Source organism: Protopterus annectens, chromosome 1.part0 (assembly GCF_019279795.1).
Source record: "Protopterus annectens isolate FY-2018-M chromosome 1.part0, PAN1.0, whole genome shotgun sequence".
Taxonomy (NCBI): domain Eukaryota; kingdom Metazoa; phylum Chordata; order Ceratodontiformes; family Protopteridae; genus Protopterus; species Protopterus annectens.
Genome location: NC_056725.1, coordinates 409,261,358 through 409,280,071, shown reverse-complemented (window position 1 = coordinate 409,280,071; position 18,714 = coordinate 409,261,358). Strand labels below are relative to the sequence as shown.

General features: G+C 38.3%; 1 protein-coding gene across 2 annotated transcripts in view; it reads left to right on the top strand.

Annotated features, from left to right (window-relative positions):
- The window catches only part of LOC122792629 (solute carrier family 22 member 7-like), a 590,546-nt gene that overhangs the window by 84,815 nt on the left and 487,017 nt on the right, over window positions 1-18,714 (top strand). For both annotated transcript variants that reach the window (XM_044060280.1, XM_044060279.1), the window contains exons 2-3: window positions 8,435-8,538; window positions 13,751-13,905. In XM_044060280.1, the coding sequence (XP_043916215.1) occupies window positions 8,435-8,538; window positions 13,751-13,905 (259 nt within the window). The remainder of the gene's footprint in view (window positions 1-8,434; window positions 8,539-13,750; window positions 13,906-18,714) is intronic.

Here is an 18,714-nt window from a genome sequence, read left to right as displayed (position 1 = left end):
GCACTATAAATTATCAACAAACATTGTTTGACCTAGGAGGACAATCTGAAGATGTGGTGCACAAAAGTGAAACAGTGGATGAATGCAAATGCATACTAAAATAGAAACAAAATAAGCATGCAAATTAATAGATGCACAATTAAATAAAAATCAGCAATTACGCCATCAACTAAATTAATTTAAGGGAAAACGTCATATTAGAACTAAAAATATATATTTTTTCACTCTAGCACTGTTTTCTGAGTTATTTTAACACCTCAAAATCACTTTGACTGCTTTTTATGCAATTTTAATATGTTATCTACAAAACTGCTGTCAATGGGGCTTGACATATCAACGTGATTTTATTTTTCCTCAAGCCTTTCTCTTTACCATAATGCATTTCAAATCTGCTTTAAATGAGTCATGCTAGACATAAGGAAGCAGTGGTGTATTCCCATGCCATTGACATATAATGGGATTAGTGTCAGTCACTGTCATCTTATACACTGTCTGTAACAGGACTGCCTCTTTTATTTCTTGAATAGTCCTTATTTGTGTGTGTCTCAGGGCTTGTTTTATAGTATACTAAGGAATTATACAGCTGCAACCAAAACAGTTGCTGAATTACTGAATTCACTGTTAATGAATGTTATTATTTGTACATTTCCTGCAATTAATCTGTGTGTGTCCGGCTGTGAGCACATCACCAAATTTAAACTCCTCCTGTATTCTACTCCCTTTCTTTTACAATGTCTCCTCTTAATTATTGATCTATCCCACCTTTCAACCTATCTGTACTACTTCCCTCCTTTTCACTATTCTCCTTTCCATTACCAGTAGTATGTCCCATTTACCTTCACTATCCAGGTTCTTTTATTTTAAAATATAGCTGTTGCCTCCCTTTGCCATTACTTATGGCTTCACCGATTGTTTTTTTCTATCCAGTTCACCGTGGTCTGTTCAGGCTCACTTTGTTCCCCTACCCTACCCCCAAATCCCATCCACCCCCACTAGTCCTTAATTTACACCCATACAAACCTACATTCTTCATTGATCAATCAAATACCTTCTCACCACATTACCTTCACAACATCAAATCAATAACACACCAATTAAATCAGATCACCCCACTAGAGCATTTCACCACCAATCAACAGACTCTAGAGCATTCCAACACCAAAGTCTTAAGCATATTTCAGACTTAACAAGATAACAGTGATTTATATAGAGTAAATTAATCATCTAATTTCCCCCAAAATGTTACTCTCTTCTTGTCTAACCTCATTACTAATAATCCTTAGTTACACTACAACAGTATCCTATCAAACTACTGCACACCACTACACATCAGTAACCTGCACCACCAATTTATCTAACAAACAAAACTACTTCTCCATCTCTCCTGAACTATTTTACTATACAATCACTTATATCTATACCTCATATCTGATGACATTTTTTAGATGAAAATGTAGTGATTAAGTTAAAGCGTTCGTGAATTTCTGTGTGTTAACTGCACAACAAAGTAACAGTTTTGGATCGTGTTTGTCCCTCCGGTGGCTTTTTGTTTGGTTTATTAAACTATAAAGAACACTCACAAGAAATTAGGACTGCTATACAGAAATAAGCAATTCCTTACTACATCTACCTAAACTACACTGGTAAAAACATTTCTACTCCCTACCCTGTTATATGGCTCTAGCATATTCACCAACCTTCAAATACCCACCAAAACAAAAATGGAAAATGCTATAACAAAGTTGCAAAGTTTGCCGCAAACTCTAAATACCATACACACCACTGTAAACCACTATGTGAACTGCATTGGCTTGGACTCTCCAACCAACTAACATATACCCATCTAGCTACTATACACAACCTAATTTACAAACTCACTGCTTGACCTGCCCTAAATAAGCTTACCAAACAGTACAAACTAAACAGGTCACTCATATCTGAAGTCAAAAACTTGCTAGAAATCTCCAGACCTGCTAAACGACCAGGGCAGTGTCTATACTAGTACACCATTTCTAAATTATGGAACTCTCTCCCTTCAACCAGCAGATCAATGGCAAACCTGCCACTGTTTAAATGCTCCCTAAAAGCCCACCTTAATAATTCATGGCTCTGCTCATGTTTAACTCCAGGTTACTGTCCCCCAACCTCAGCTCTATCCATCCTTCCATTTCTCTTACTGTATTACCCCATTTTATATCTATAAAGCCCCCCTCCAAAACTGTTCTCCTCTCTCCCTTATCTTTAGTCTATACTCCACTTCTTGTCAATCTAAACCCGCTCACAAAAATGCTATTTCTCCCCCTAAGTACAGCTGCTCAAATGATCTAGAGTAAGACTACTGTAATGTTAATATGTTCTAACTATTACTCTCATGGTAACATGTTCTATGCGCTACTCCTATGTTAATATGTTCTAAGTACATTTTTTACTTTCTTCTATAGAAATCCATTGTTAAAATACTTGTAATTCTTACAAATTATGTAATTTTTTTATTTCAAAACTCTAGGTACTGGACATTGTTAATCTTTAATCTGTTGTAAATGTAAAGTCTTAACTTACTTCATGTTGTAACAATTGTACTCTGTCTGTATATAGATATAAATGTCTAAATATGGAGATTTTCTTCCCAGGCTTCCACTGAAAATGGGTTCTTTGACCCAGTCAGACTATCCCAGCTAACAGATGTCAAATAAATAAATAAATTAAATTGCAGGCCTTTTTTCAAAGTATCTTTTTGTAGTCCAAGATGAATTGACAGCTCCTCCTCCAACAATTTGGCAAATGAGCGGATACTTTACAAGAATTACAAGAAAAAATATTTTCTGACTTTTCTATAAATGTCACAAACATACATTCAAGTCATCTTAAAATGTGAAATAGTATGAACAACAAACATTTTAATGACAACAAAGCTTTCAGGTTAAAAACCCTTTCTCAATGTATAACAACAGGTATAATGAAGACGCCCATATATATACATATAAAAACAAATCATATCACCTGCAGCCATGATCACATGATTCACATAGGAAGTATTTATAACCAATACTTAGAAATTAGACATTCTAAACATAAACATAAAATATGTTAAAACACAAGTTCATTTTAATCTGGTTTGTTGTATTCTAGTTAAAATAGGTTTTAAGGATATTGTTGCATTTAAACCAGGGGGTATGGCTGCGGAAAGCCTCACTATCCATTCATATTCCTTAAGGTCCAAAAAGTTGGACAAATCACCTCCCCTGGTTGTTGCTAAAACATGATCAATTACCCTAAATTTAAAACAATGTTTGTTTCCTAAGGATTGAATGTGCCTTGATAGTGCATTGTTCTCATTAGAGTGTCTAATGTTAGACCTGTGCTCTGTTATTCGTTCTTTAAGTTTTCTAGTGGTTTTTCCCACATAAAAAGATGGGCAGATTTCACATGTTGCTAAGTAAACCACATTACTGGTAGCACAAGTGGCATAACCATAAAAATTAAACACCTTGCCTAATACTGGATGTACAAATGTACTACCCTGAGGTGCATCTTTAATTATGTCACCACAGCTACTACAATTATAACAAGGATAAGTACCTTGTTTTGTACTTACGTCCAAGCTAGGTCTTGCCTTGGTAAAATCTTTATATCCTAATATACTTTTTAATGTTCTGAAGTAAGGTTTATCACCTACTATCAATCGAATGTCATCTTGTACTAATAATACCTTCCAATATTTAGTTATTATTTTTCTAATAACATCTGACATTAGATTAAATGAAGTTGTAAACCTTAATTTACTTGCTTCTCTCACAGGTGTTATTGATCTGCCCATCTTTTTAGGGAAGGGAAAGTGAGAAAATGAAAGTTGTATAAAGTAAAAGCAGATGTCAGGTAGCTACACAGTACTGGAATCATACTGTAGGGAACAAAGCAAACTAAGAGTTGAGTTAAACTGTACAAAAGGGGGAGTTTTCCTTTAAGAAAAATTATAGCAGTTGGGGAGTTTATTGCACATATATATATATATATATATATATATATATATATATATATATATATATATATATATATATATATATATATATATACACACACACACACACACACACACACACACACACACACACAGATATATATTCCCGAGATTTTGAAATTCGATATTTCAAGATTTCAAGATTATTTACTGAATCCATATATATATATATATATATATATATATATATATATATATATATATATACACACACACACACACACACACAGATATATATATTCCCGAGATTTTGAAATTCGATATTTCAAGATTTTGAGATTATTTACTGAATCTATATATATATATATATATATATATATATATATATATATATATATATATATACACACACACACACACACACACACACACACACACACACACACACACACACACGCATGTATATTTATATGGGTTCATCCATATATTTTATACCTCTCATCTTCTCAGCACAAGAAAAATAGGGACATTTTTAAATATTACTATCATTAACTTTAGAAAGTTGATAGAATAGCAGGTTTTGAATTATTTAGAACCAAAAGAAACTCCTCACACTACACTACTTCAGCCACAAATAACTCAGAAAGTAAAATCACTACACAAAGTTCGAAACCACCGTAATTTTATTAAATACAATTAAAAGAGATTCAAGTCTATTTTAATTGTATTTAATAAAATTACAGTCATTTCGAACTTAGTGCAGTGGTTTCACTTTATAGGTTTTGAATTATCATGTATTTTCTGAAGAGTTTGAAGTCTGAAACTCAAATATCTGTCATTATGTTATGATGTCAATGTTCAATGATTTACCAAAAAAACACAAATTTTATGAGTAATGACCAAAAATATGAGTCAAAAATCAGGACATACTGTGAAAATTTGGACATTTGAGAGATTATGATATATTGTTTTTCACTTATTTGACAACTCTTCTATCCTTACATTAATTGGGAAACTTGTATGAGCCCAAACTTACTCGCACAAAATTTCCTGGACTTTGTTAACTCAAATGCCCTTGAACAAAGTGCACCACCCATAAGGGGCTCAAATATGCTAGACTAGGTCCTCACCAATATGAGTGATCTATGCAATGTCTCAAGTGTAGGGCCCACATTGGTTAAATCCAACCATAAATCATTGTTTTGAAGTAGCAATAGCATCAGAACTCCCCAAAAGAGAAGTCAGCCTAACACACTTCACCAAAGTTAACTTTTCTCCCCTAAGGGAAGGTATAATCGACTTCCAAGCTCCAGTTTTGATAGATGGCATTGACGGCTATACTAAGGTATACACTGATGCCCTGTATAAACATCTACACAAATGTATAGAGACAACCATGCCAGCTAGGATTAAAGCAAGATCATCAAGAAAAAACAAACCATCCTGGTGGATGTCTAGCATTAATAAATTATACAATATGCAAAAGAAACTACTGTATAAAAATACAAAAGTGAGATCCCAGAACTGGAAAAGCACCCTCCTCATATATATATATATATATATATATATATATATATATATATATATATATATATATATATATATATGTGAGTGTGTGTGTGTGTAAAACAAAGGCACAAGAGAATGTGCATTATGGTAGAACAGTGCTGTAGTGCTGTGAGGCATGCACTGAATGGCTTGCAGTCCACGGGCTTTTGGTAACATCTGAACCATGCACACCTTCAAGTCCCTTATTGTAATCATAAAAAGTGCTTTTGTTCTGTATTGTTTTAGCAGTTAAATTTTACATTTAATAATTTATGCATGGCGATTATTTGTTTTGTAGTGTATTTTAATGTACAATTTCTTCAGCTATGTTTGTAACCTAAAGGGTAGGACTCAGATATGTGCTGAACTAATTGTGGATGGCATCACACACACTGACACTGTAGAAATTGCAAACCTGCTAGCAGACAGGTGTGGTGAAAATTTCACCCCCCCCCCCCAAGCATACCACAAACCATGTTTTCATCACCTCCTTCTCCCTGCACCTCCAAGGAGCAAGTAATCAATGCTCTCTCCAAGGCTAAGAACACAGCCTTCATGAGACTAGATAGCACTCTGGGCTGTGTTCTTAATGTTCTAAAACAAGAGCTAGCTACTCCATTAGGCACTCTTTTCATCCACTGCCTAAGTACTGGCTTTGTCCCCACTGAATGGAAAAAAGTGACTGTTATCCTCCTCCACAATGGCAGCTTGGCAACAGACCTGGACAACTATAGACCCATAGGTTTAACCAGCCTCATTTGTAAGGCAATGGAACGAGTCATCATAGACCTCATAAATAAGGATCTCGGTGACCTCCAAACCCTGGATCCATCCCAGTTCAGTTTTGTCAAGAAGAAGTCATGCCTGATAAACCTGCTGGACTTCCTTAAGAATTTGACTAGAGCAATAGATGTGGGCAAAGTCATGCACACAGCCTAACTTGACTTGGCCAAGGCCTTTGACACTATTCCGCATTCGGGCAACATTGACAAACTAACTCAGTTGAATAGCAGCTCCTATGCTGTCAGGTGGGTTGCAAACTGGCTCACAGATCAACAACACTCAGTCAAAATGGGACACTTTACCTCTGCCAGCAGACCTGTCCCCAGTGGAGTCCCACAAGGGTCAGTGCTGGGCTGCCTCTTGTTTGGCATATACTTCTCATACGTCCAGACCAAAATGGAGCTGTTGCAGTTAACCAAGTTTACAGATGACTGCAAATTAGGTGTTATCACTGAATCCCCTGGTGAATTCAGCATACTTCAAAAGGGGCTTATACAGACCAATGACTGGTGCTAAAGCCATGGTAATAAACTAAATGCTAAAAAATGCCTCATCATTCCCTTCAGTAAAAACAATGTCCCTGCTGATTATAAAATAAACAATAATACCCTAAATACCAATTCAGTAGTGAGAAACCTGGGAACACAAGTGGACTGTGACCTCAACTTTGACCACCATGTGTCTACTGTGGTGGGGAAGGCATTCTATGTTGCTCACCTGATTAGCAAAGGAATCACCTCAAGAGCAAAAGGGGTTATAACTCCCCTGTATTCATCCCTCATCAGGCTTATTATTGAATATAATGCTCCCTTTGGTATGTACCATCCCAGACACCTGCAGCAACTTGAGAGACCACAGAGATTTCTAATTAAAAAAATTCAGGGTGTCTAGCACATGTCTTATACAGCTAAAATGAAATCACTGTCACTGTACTCAGTAGCCTATAGGCTACTTACAGGCAACTTATGCCTGGTGTACAGGGCTATCTCTGACCCACATCTAATGGAAATGCTGCACATCTGTAAGTCAAATGGGAATAGAGTCCCTCGTTCTAGGGACCTCAATCAAGACTGTGACATAAACAGGACCTGTTGGAGACACAGATACATCTGTGAGAGGTTGCCACTCCTCTGGAATAGGCTTCCAGTCCATATCAAGCAGACCACCTCAATGACCCCGTTTAAGTGCAACCTGTATAACTGGATGGGAAGCCATAAATATCTGTTGGGGATTGCCCTGGCTTCTCTCTTGGACATGATTAGTCCTTGCTAGAAAAACCTTGGGCATACACGATATCTATGATAGTGGAATTTAATGGCTAGGCTTGTAGAGATCCTCGAATCTATAGCCTAGCAACATCCTATTAACGTGTCAGTCAGCTCTGTTTAACCCACAGATTGAAGGTGCTGGTATGAGATTACAATAATCGCAGAGAATGGAAATATGCCCTTTTTCTGACATTTTACAATCTTGGAGATGATATATATCCATATATATATATATATATATATATATATATATATATATATATATATATATATATATCTAGAGCAAGGGGTGTGGGTGGTGTTGAGGTTTTTTTTTTTTAATTTATATGCTCCAGGTTATATGGAGTGCTGACAGCTGAAAAATGCCCGTCGATAACTTGTTCCATATCAACCATCATGAAGAATCTTTTGCACAGAATTGCTACCTTGTCTGGCATTCATACGTGTTCATTCATCTTTCAAATTCCTAGGGAGAAAAAGATCTACCCTTGCAGATAAAATAGAAAACTGTATGACCTGCATTTACTGATTTTACTACTCCAATAGCTGACCTCTAACATACTATGCTTCATTATCATATCACTATTTCAAGTGTAGACATTACAATGCATGTGATGTTTATTGCAAGACTATTTTAACCATTGTTATTTGCTTTGTGTCCTTAGAAATGTGCTAAATAGCACTGGTTACATGCTAAAAAATCAAATTATATTCATATTGTTGGAATAGGAAAGAGATAATTCTGGTGAGTTGAATTTAATGTTTTTAATGTTTGTCAGCCTATTCTGCAAGTAAATCAAAATTAGTATATTGCAAGTTTAGAACATTTATCTATTTATTTATTACGGTTCTTGATGAAGTATTTTCTTTGTTTTAGTGGAATCTAGTTTGTGAGAAGAAAGGATTAAATCAAGCATCTGCAACCTTCTTTTTCATTGGAGTAACCTTTGGTGCTGTCATTTTTGGTTTGCTTTCTGACAGGTAATGAACTGATGTTAAGAAACAACTGTTGCCATCACAAAGATCACTACAATACACTATTTTTTTAAGAAAATGTATTTGGTACACTGCATCATTTTGTAAGCTATTGTCTGATATTTATGTCTTTTGTGCTCATTTTCAATATTTTGTTTAACCTTAAAAGATGTCTTAGATGAACGTTATCAAGAAAAAAACATAAAGATTTACTTAATATGTTGCTTGAGTACTTTTACAGTAACACTTAAACATTGCTGCTCAACCTTTAAAATCGTATTTCTTCCATTTAATCCACCATCTTATGACCATTTGTTTTTTGTGCTTTTTTTTTTTTTGCATTTGTATGCACTGAGAAGTATCTACAGTGCATGTGTACTGACATGTCAGTGTTTGCAATCTCTAAGTTTTGTTGGCATTGTTAGTTACTTTGACATTTGGATCTGTCAGTTATAGTTACCAGACATATATATATATATATATATATATATATATATATATATATATATATATATATATATATATATATATATATATATATATATATATATATTGTGTGTGTGTGTGTGTGTGTGTGTGTGTGTGTGTGTGTACTTCTGAGAGGTGATCTTGGCCTGGTATACAGGGCATTCCTGGACCGTGTTTTGATGAACCTTTTGAACATCCACAAAACAAACAGCATCAGAAGTACTAGATTAAAAGACCTAAATTGTGCTTGTGACATAAATAGGACATGTTGGAAAGACAGATATGTTTCTCAGAGAATTCTCATTCTCTGGAACAGGCTCCCTATCCATGTGAAACAGAGTTCCTCCCTATCCCTTTTTAAGTGCAACTTGAACCAACGGATGGTTAATTGGAAATTCACCCATGGTCTGGCTCCTCCGTCTGTGATGGACAGATGTAGTCAGTAAATCAACACCTATATAAATCAAATGTGTGGGTCACATTTGGGTTGCATGGTTAGGCTTTTAAGGGTCCTAATGGTCATTAGCCTAATATGCACCTATGAAACTATGTATAAACATATATGTTAACTCTGAAATCACTGTCACTCAAAGTAGGTACTTTGAGATAAAGCAGTCTTAAAATTAGCATATATTCTGCTATTTGCCCTTACATTTTTATGGTTCTGAAGATCACACTTAAGAGCTTTGGACTTTCAGTAGACACCCCATTTGAATCTAGAGCAAATGATCATAAGCATGATCTCTGCATTACTATTGCATTGTAGTTATATGATACATAAGCTGAAGTTTCTAGACCCTCCACCCTTCCAATGATCTAGAAGAAAGCTGTCAGTGATTTAACTGATTATAACTATTTCCAGAAGTGACAAACTAAGTAAACCCTGAAACAAAGGGATGCACTACGCATCACATGTCCAACATGCTATCATCATCATCATCATCAGTCCCATTTTCCCATTTTTTTTCTATATGGGGTCAGGATATTGTGTTAACTGTCACCAACTCTCTAAATTCAGTGCCACACTCCTGCCTTCTTCAACACTCATGCCTGACTGTCGCAGATCTTCTTTCAAAAAATCCATCCACCTTTTTCCTGGTCTTCCTCGCTTCCTCTTAACTTCTTCCTGTTTGTCCAAAATCTTTCTCACCAGATTGTCTTCTGCTTTTCTACACATGTCCAAACCACCATAATTTGTCCTCTTTGATCTTTTCTACAATTGGAGCTACTTTGGCTTCTGCTCTGGTGTCCTCATTTCTTCATCTGTCCCACAGTGTGCATCCTATCACCCTTCTCAGGCACTTCATTTCCATCACCTCTAGTTTCTTCAGCTGCTCTGCCTTTACTGCCTAGGTTTCTGTACCATACAGTACTACTGGTCACATCACTGTCTTGTACACCTTACTTTTCAGCTTCTTTGGCATTCTTCTATCATAGTCAATGCCTCACACTCTATGCCATTTGGCTGCAGCCCCTCTGATTCTAGCTTTAACATCTTCATTCAGACTTCCCTTCTCCTGAGCCACCCCTTCCAGATATTTGAAGCTGTTTACCTGTTCCACTATATTCCCTTCTATCTCTATTCTGAGCTTCTTCTGATTTTCCCAGTTTGCTGCCATTACCACTGTCTTATCTGTGCTCAGTTTCATCCCATATGCCTTCAGTTTTGCATTCCATTCTCCTATTCTTTGCTGATGCTCTAGCTCAGAGTCTGCCTGTACTGCCACATCGTCTGCATACAGCAACTTTGTTGATCTGTCCCCTCCGACCTCTTTGCTAATGAAGTTCATCACCAGTATGAACAGCAGTGGGCTCAGAGCTGAACCCTGATGTACACCCACACCCACTGGGAACCCCTCTGTGAGGCCGAACTCTTTTCATACTTGAGTCACTGGGTCCTTGTACATGGCCTGCACAAATTCTACCAGTGTTTAGGGACTTCAAACCACCACAATACTGCCCAGATCAGCTTTCTTGGGACCTTGTCATATGCTTTCTCCAAGTGTAGGAATGCCCATTTGGACTTTCTCCTCATCTCTAGCTTTGTCTCAAGTATCTGTCTCAATGCAAACATCGGGACAATTGTGCTGCATCCTGATCTGAATCTAAACTGCTCATCTCCCATCTTACTTTCTACTACTCTGCGTATCCATTTATCAGTCACCCTCTCCAGAACTTTCATGCAATGTGATAGGAGTTTGATGCCTCTGTACTTCCCACAGTTGTGGAGGTCCCCTTTGTTTTTGTACACTGGCACAAGTATGCTTATTCTCCAGTCATCTGGGATATGCCTTTCTCTCCACACTGCTATCAGTACCTCAGGAGCCATTTCTCCCCTATCTCACACAGCATCTTGATCATATCTGCTGTGACCTCATCTGAGCATGCTGCTTTCCCTGACTTCATCTTCCTTAGTGTTGTTCTTACTTCTTCTAGGGTGGGCTCCTCTTCTTCTGTAGTTGTAGGCTGCTTCTGGGGCAGTACAGCTTCTGTGGGGTTTTCTTCATTCAGAAGCTGCTGGAAATACTCCTTCCATCTGCTTTTGATGTCCTCTGAGCTGGTGAGCAGGTTGTTGTTGGCATCCCTTATGAAGGGTGTCTGACTATCTTCTTTATCTTTCTGTCATTGCCTTGCAACCTGGCACAGTAGTACACGTAAACTCAATACAGATATTTACAATGTTTCTGTAGTTGTATGACTCATTTTTAGAAAGGTTTTCTAAAATGCTAATAAACAAAAATAAATGTCTACCTAGATGTTCAAGTTTTTTTGTTGTTGTTGCTTGAAGATAATGTAGGAGTTCTACATTTCTTGCTTGTAGCATCAGACCATCCATTCTTGCAAGAAGTTCTTCTGAGTAAAGAGTAATTCTAGTACATATTTCCACTCTCTGGAATAGCATTAGTTTTTGATAACTTTAGTTGTTTCTTCTAGAGTATTAAAAGTTCATTGACCAGAAGTAAGGAAGAGTTTAGATCTTGCTAGGTGCAACAAATGAACTTTGATATTATTTTGTTTCTATAATTTAATTAACAGCCAGGAGTCTCTTCTTGTCTCCTTCACTATGTCTTAGCTGCTTAATCATTTTCATACTTTGATCTGGTTTTAATTGAGAGTTAGATAATGCAGTTCTCAAGACTAGCTCCTTGTCTAGATATAAGAAAACATTTGCCACAATATATCTAAGAGATCATTTTTGGACTTACATGAATGGGTTTCCCACTAGCTGTATAGGCTCTTTCTTTTCTAAATGATTGTCCTTCTTTTAACTTCAAGGTCTGAAGGATCCAAGTAGCATGAAATTATATCATGTCACTCTCTTCAATTTTGTCATATAATCCAAAGGTTCTTGTCTTATTCCTCCTATCTCTGTTTTTTAAGCATTCTTGTTTAATAATGAGGGACGTTGCTTCATCAAAGACTCAGTATGTGACTCCCCTACTTTCATTCTTCCATCTAAGTAATTTAAGGAGGTTTCTATTCCATGATTTTAGAGTTGTGTTTTTTTTAATGGTTATAAGTAGATCAATTTGAAAAGAGGAGTCCTGTGTAGATGATAGCACCTGATGAAGCTTTTTTGCTTTGTTTTGTTGTTCAGTCAGCAATACATATTGAGATTTGGCAAAACTCATTTGTTGAGAACGATTTTAAGTGATGAATTTGGTTAAGTCTTTGTAATAGAAGCTCTTACTGCTTTTAACTAATTCCTCTTCATATCTTTTAAGGCTACAATTACAAGGCTTTTAGGAATATTGGTCCATAATATTTAGAATAACTTTTCCACAATATTATTTCCCTAAGTAGAACTTAGAACAGAGGCTACTACATGTTAACCATCTTGGATCAGTTTTCCCCATTTTTTGGTACTGATTTATGCCTTTCTTGATTATTAGTATTGCTAAGTGGTGATAAGGTTTCTGACTGATAACCTCATGTCTGACAGCATAGACGATTAAGACTGAGCTGTTAACAAACTGCTTTCTGTAGTACAGAGTTTGATCCTCTTTGTCTCTCTTTGCCTTCTGTGTGACTCTAAGTAAGTCACTTGACCACATAGTACTCTAAGCAAATTGTACTGGGTTCCTTCTTGGTTACTTGGACTGCATGACAGTCAAAGTTATTTGATGGAAATAACTTCAGTAGTCAGATGATTAACATGAGTGTCCTCTTTTCTGTACTACACAGACACACTTTTATCCCTATTATCACATGGGTACATGTAACAAGAATTGCTAAACAGTTTCTGTTACTTGGATAATATTTATTTATTAAGAGAATAGTTTATTGTAGGAATAGTCAAAATAGTCACTATTGAATAATTCCTAGTGATTCCAATTTTCCAAATTTCTACAATTTTGGAGTTACTAATGTTTAAATCCAGTTAGCAGCCAGTTGTGGATCTGGGGCCCAAATACTTGTTTAGTTTTTAAGTTAGCTGTATTTTGCCTGTGTTGCATGAGGTGTGCAGCATTTTGTATTCCATATTTTTCTATTTGCTAGTATGTGTGGCTTTTGATAAGGATTGACACTCACTGATCATGAATTGGTAGGTGGGTAGTTGATCAACGGGCATCCAGTGAGATGACTTAGATGCATTTGTTTTTTAACTTTATACTCATAATGAAACATGCATTTATTAAATTATGTTTTATTAGCTATAGAAATGAAACAAGAATGTATATCTCTTAAATAATGAGACTTAACGAATGTAGTACATTTGTAGAAATACTGATCTTGCTATTTCTTCTAGGTTTGGGCGGAAAAAAATCCTTCTTGTCACATATATTGTAACTGCTTTAGCTGGAATGAGTGCTGCATTTTCCAAGTCTTATGCAATGTTTGCTGTACTAAGGTCCATTTCTGGAATGTCCAGCTCAGGAATGGGAATGCTGTCTTTATCATTAGGTAATTTATCTTATTCATTTATTAAATTCCTATTACATTCTGAACTATAAGTGGATAAACCATCAATGTGAGTAATTTGTAATGCTGTTTGGTAAGTCTAATTCTTAAGAAAAGACAGAGGAATGCTGAAAAAATGTCTTCCACAGAAATCATCAGATGCCTACTGAAGGAGAATAAGCTGAGGTGTCACTTTTGATCTATAATTTACCTATAAGATATGTTTTACTAGCTGAGATATACATGAGATAAGATTTATTCTGAAATGATAATTATTTGACAGAGATCATTTGCACTTGTCACCACTTGGCTTCTGGATTCTAGCAAAAACTTTATCTATCCCCATAGTGCCTTTTTTAGGCTGTGCCAAGTTGTTCAACCCTCCAACATAACAAAAATCACTCATGACTACCTAAAGGTACTGCTGCTCAACCCTAGAAGTTTAAATAAAAAACTGTACTCCCTGGAAGGACTCCTCACCCCAGAAAATGCAGACATATGTGCAGTCATGGAAACATGGTTCAAATCCATGAAACACTCTGGCTATCAATAGCTACAATGCCTTTCATTTCAATCTCCCTCAGCTAAGGATAAAACAAAGGGAGGAGGTGTCTCAGTTTTTATAAAGGACAAGTACACTATGACTTGCTTGAGCTGCTCTATGCCAAATTAACCATAGGTGCGACCCCCTATCATATCCTTGCTAGCTACAGATCCTCTGACATTAGTATGGAAAACCATGCCTTCTACCTATAACTACTAGAATCTGTTAACATTCAGCCTAACACCATACTTATGAGTGACTTCAACTACTCCTTCATAGGTTCATAGGTTCATACTAGGCTATCTGCCTTGGGGCATTTATAAGCCTAGCCAGAGTGTGATTGGCTTTCACCACCCTTTGATTTTGAGTTTACTGTGCCCTTTTTAAGCTTAGTTTACTGTGCCTCTGTCTAGTAGTGACACAGAAGTAATCCCCGAGGTAAACCTACGATCCCCCATCCACTCATCAAGATTCCTCTTGAAGACAGTCAGTGAGGGGCTCTGCCTGACATGGACTGGGATTCTATTCCAGAGCGAAGGGAGCCTCTGGGTTATGAATCTGTCCCTCCAGCATGTCCTATTTATTTCTGTGCTGAGGTTCAAGTCCCTTGAGCGCATGGCTCTAAGGGATTTGGATTTTTTGAGGTGGAGCATGTCCATTCTGGGTTGGACATAGCTTTATATGTCAGGCATAGATCACCTCTAAGTAGGCGGTATGCAACTGAGTAGAGCTGGAGTTTCTTTAACCGAGCAGCATATGGTATCTGTTTGAGTCCCTTGATCCTCTTTGTGAGGTACTTTTGGGGTCTTTCTATTTCTGCAGGTGTCGGGTAAGGTACATCCCAAATGGGGCTTTGTATTCTATTATGGGCCTGATGAGGGATGAATAAAGGGGCACGATGACCTCCCTTGATCTAGATGTGAATCCTTTCATGATAAGGTGGGCTATATAGAAGGTTCTTCTAACCACTTTGGCAATGTGGTTGTCAAAGGAGAGATTACTATCAACTTGGATTCCCAGGTCCCTAATTACTTCCTCCGTACTTAATGGGTTACCACCTATGTGGTAATTTGTGGGCACTTTGTTTTTGCCAAAGGGTATGACAATACACTTTTTGGCATTTAGCTTTAGGCCATGGCTCTGGCACCAGTTATCCATCTATGTGAGACCTTTTTGAAGAATGCTCGTGTCAGCTGGAGAGTCAATTATGGCACCCAGTTTGCAGTCATCTGCGAACTTGGTCAGCCACAGTCCTCCTGTGTTAGCCTGTACCTCGGAAAAATATATACCGAACAAGGGAGGCCCCAGGTCTGAGCCTTGTGGGACACCACTTGTAACTGGTTTCGAGTCTGACATGGCTCCAGCAATTCTGACTCTGTGGGTTTTGTCTTTGAGCCAGTTTGTGACCCATCTTGTGACATAGGGGTTTATATTTAAGCTGGATAGCTTATCTATGATGCCTGAGTGGGGTATTGTGTCAAATGCTTTTACGAGGTCTAGGTAGGCTGTATGGACTACCTTCCCTTCATCTATGGCCTTGGTGACTGTTTCAAAGAAGTCAACCAGGTTCAAGAGGCAGGATCTGCCCTTGACAAAGTCGAATTGGGTAGGATCTAGTGTCTGTAGGTCCCCAATGTCTATGTTTATGAGTTCCATGATGATCCTTTCCATAGCCTTGCAGACTAAGCTAGTCAGGCTTATGGGGCGATAGTTTCCAGGGTCTGTAGGGGCACCACCTTTGTGGAGTGGGACCACTGTTGCTGTATGCCATTCTTTGGGCACATATCCTGTAGTAAGGCTGAGACTGTACAGTTAAAGCCAATTAACTTAATCTAAGTGACAGCTGATTAAACGTCCAAGCCCTCTGCTTGGAGATCATGTAGGATGCAACCCGGGACACCGTCTGGTCCCATTGATGCAGTGTTCTTTTGCTTTGGAGAGGGCAGCTTTCACCTGAGCATCTGAGTTGTTAGGGAGGCAGCACTCTGCTGAGATATATATTTGCTCTTTTGGGGGGGGGGAGTTTGCACTAAACCTGTCTGCCAGGATGTTGGCAATGTCTGTGGGTTCAGTGTATTTTTTGTCATTTTGGATCAACTCTGAGCATATCTGGGAGTTGCATCCCAGGTTCCTAACATAACTAAAAAAAGCCTTGTGAATATCTTTAGTGTCCTGTGCAATTTTTCTCTCAAAGCTGGCCTTGGAGGATTTTATGAGGGATCGTAGTTTTTTGCTAGTACTGATCAGAGATGCCTTCCCTTTTAGGGTTTTGCTCTATCATGTAGTAGCTTCCTCCTTCTCTTGTACAGCTTATTTATGGCTGGGGTCCACCAGACTGGATGCCTGCCTTTGGAAGATTGGGTCTTCGTTTTGTTTGGGATAGCATGATCCATGCATTCCTGGAGGTGTCCATAGAATGCGTTTATATAGGATTCTGCAGTTTGGGCTGTAGTTTCCACTGGCCCGGAGGACTTGAAGGATTCCACCTCGGTTTTGAGAAGTGTGAAGTTCGCTTTTAAGAAGTTTTTCACTGTGGTTTTCTGGGCTGGGGGTGGGGTCGGGATGTGGATATCCAGTGAGATTAATTTATGGTCTGATCTCACCAATGAGGGGTATACCTCTGGTATGGAGCATAGAGTCCCCATATTGGTAATGATCAGGTCAAGTATGTTTTCCCCTCTTGTGGGAGTGGTGACTAGTTGTTCCATAGCATTTGAGTTTATAAATTCCAGGAACCTTTTGGCTAGGGTGTTGGGGCTTGAGTAATGCTCCCTGTCTATGTTTGGGTAGTTGAAGTCACCCAATATAATGGTGTTTGGAGAGATCTTCATATTCTCCAGTGTTTTCAGGAAAGCCGAGTGGGATTCCTGATTTTGAGAGGGTGGTCTGTAACATGCTACAAATTGAAAAGTGGTTTTGCCCATTGTTAGTTGCACATGGATGGTCTCCGATGCTTCGTGCGACGCCACTAACCTGGAGGTGTGGGTATCTTTGATAAATATGGATACTCCCCCTCCTTTTGTGGTTCGGTCCGAGTTTTGGGGCCGAAAAGCATGATATGAGGTATAACCTGGTAGTGCTGGGGTGCTCTCTGGAGCCTTGAACCAGGTTTCTGTCACTGCACAGATATCGATGTTCTCCATACTGAGGAGGGCTTCGAGTGCGTGCATCTTGAGGTTTAGACTTCTGGCATTTAGCAGCATTACCCTTAGTTTCTTATTCATCGTGTTGTCTATGGAGGTGGGTTTGTCTTTTGAGCCTTGCCTAAAAAAGGCACTATGGGGATGGCAAGAGCCTTTGCCAATATCCGAAAACCCAGGGGTGACAGGTGCAAGCCGTCCCTAGCGAAGCAACGTGGCTTGTCAAGCATGTCATCCCAGGCCGACAGACACTGGATCCCCTTTGAATGACACCAAAATTTTAGCCAATTGTTAAAATCGATCATTTTGTCTTTATACTGTGGCATCATTCTAGGTGAGGGTAAGATGCTGCTCAAGGTCAGGGTCATACCGGCCTGGGCTACATGATCAGAGAGCTCCTCTATGTCTCTTTTCATGTAGTCGAGGGAGGTACGTCTCAGGTCATTCACACCAGCATGGACAATGACTGAGTCATATTTGTACTTGCTTTGGAGTGACCTGAGTGCTTGCGTTATGTGGCGGATCCTAGTCCCCGACAGGCAGCTCACTGTGACCTTCTCTTTGTTCAGCCTGGTGAGCGGGATGTCAGTGTGTCTGACTATAGAATCACCTATTACAAGTGTATCAAGTGTGTTATTTAGCCTTAAGGGCTGTGACAGTTTGGCACACTGACTTTGTGAGCTATGTGTTGCACGTGTTTTGTTTTGGGGTAGCATTTGCTTGGATGTCTGCTTTGGAGGTCTCTGCTGCTTAGGCAGATTTTTATTTAGAGCCTCCAAGTATGTTTTTGTGTGTTTATGTGTTTGGTTTGTTGTTGTGGTAGGACTATGTGAGACTGGATTTTTGTTGTGTGAGGTTACCTTCTCCTCCTGACTGGTTACACTAGTTCTGAGTTGAGAGAGCTCAGCCTCCAGTTTGGCTATTGGTTGCATTTCTCACATATATTTGAACCTGTTTGGAGGAGGAGAGGGTTGTCTGTGTACATGAGACAGTTGTAACATTGCCTCAAGATTCCCAGATTCACCAGCTGGACTGGAGAGGAAACCATTAGCTGACCTTTGGACATGCTAGAATAGTATAGGGAACTCCTTTATCACTGAATCAAAAAGGACCAATAAGGGGATAAGG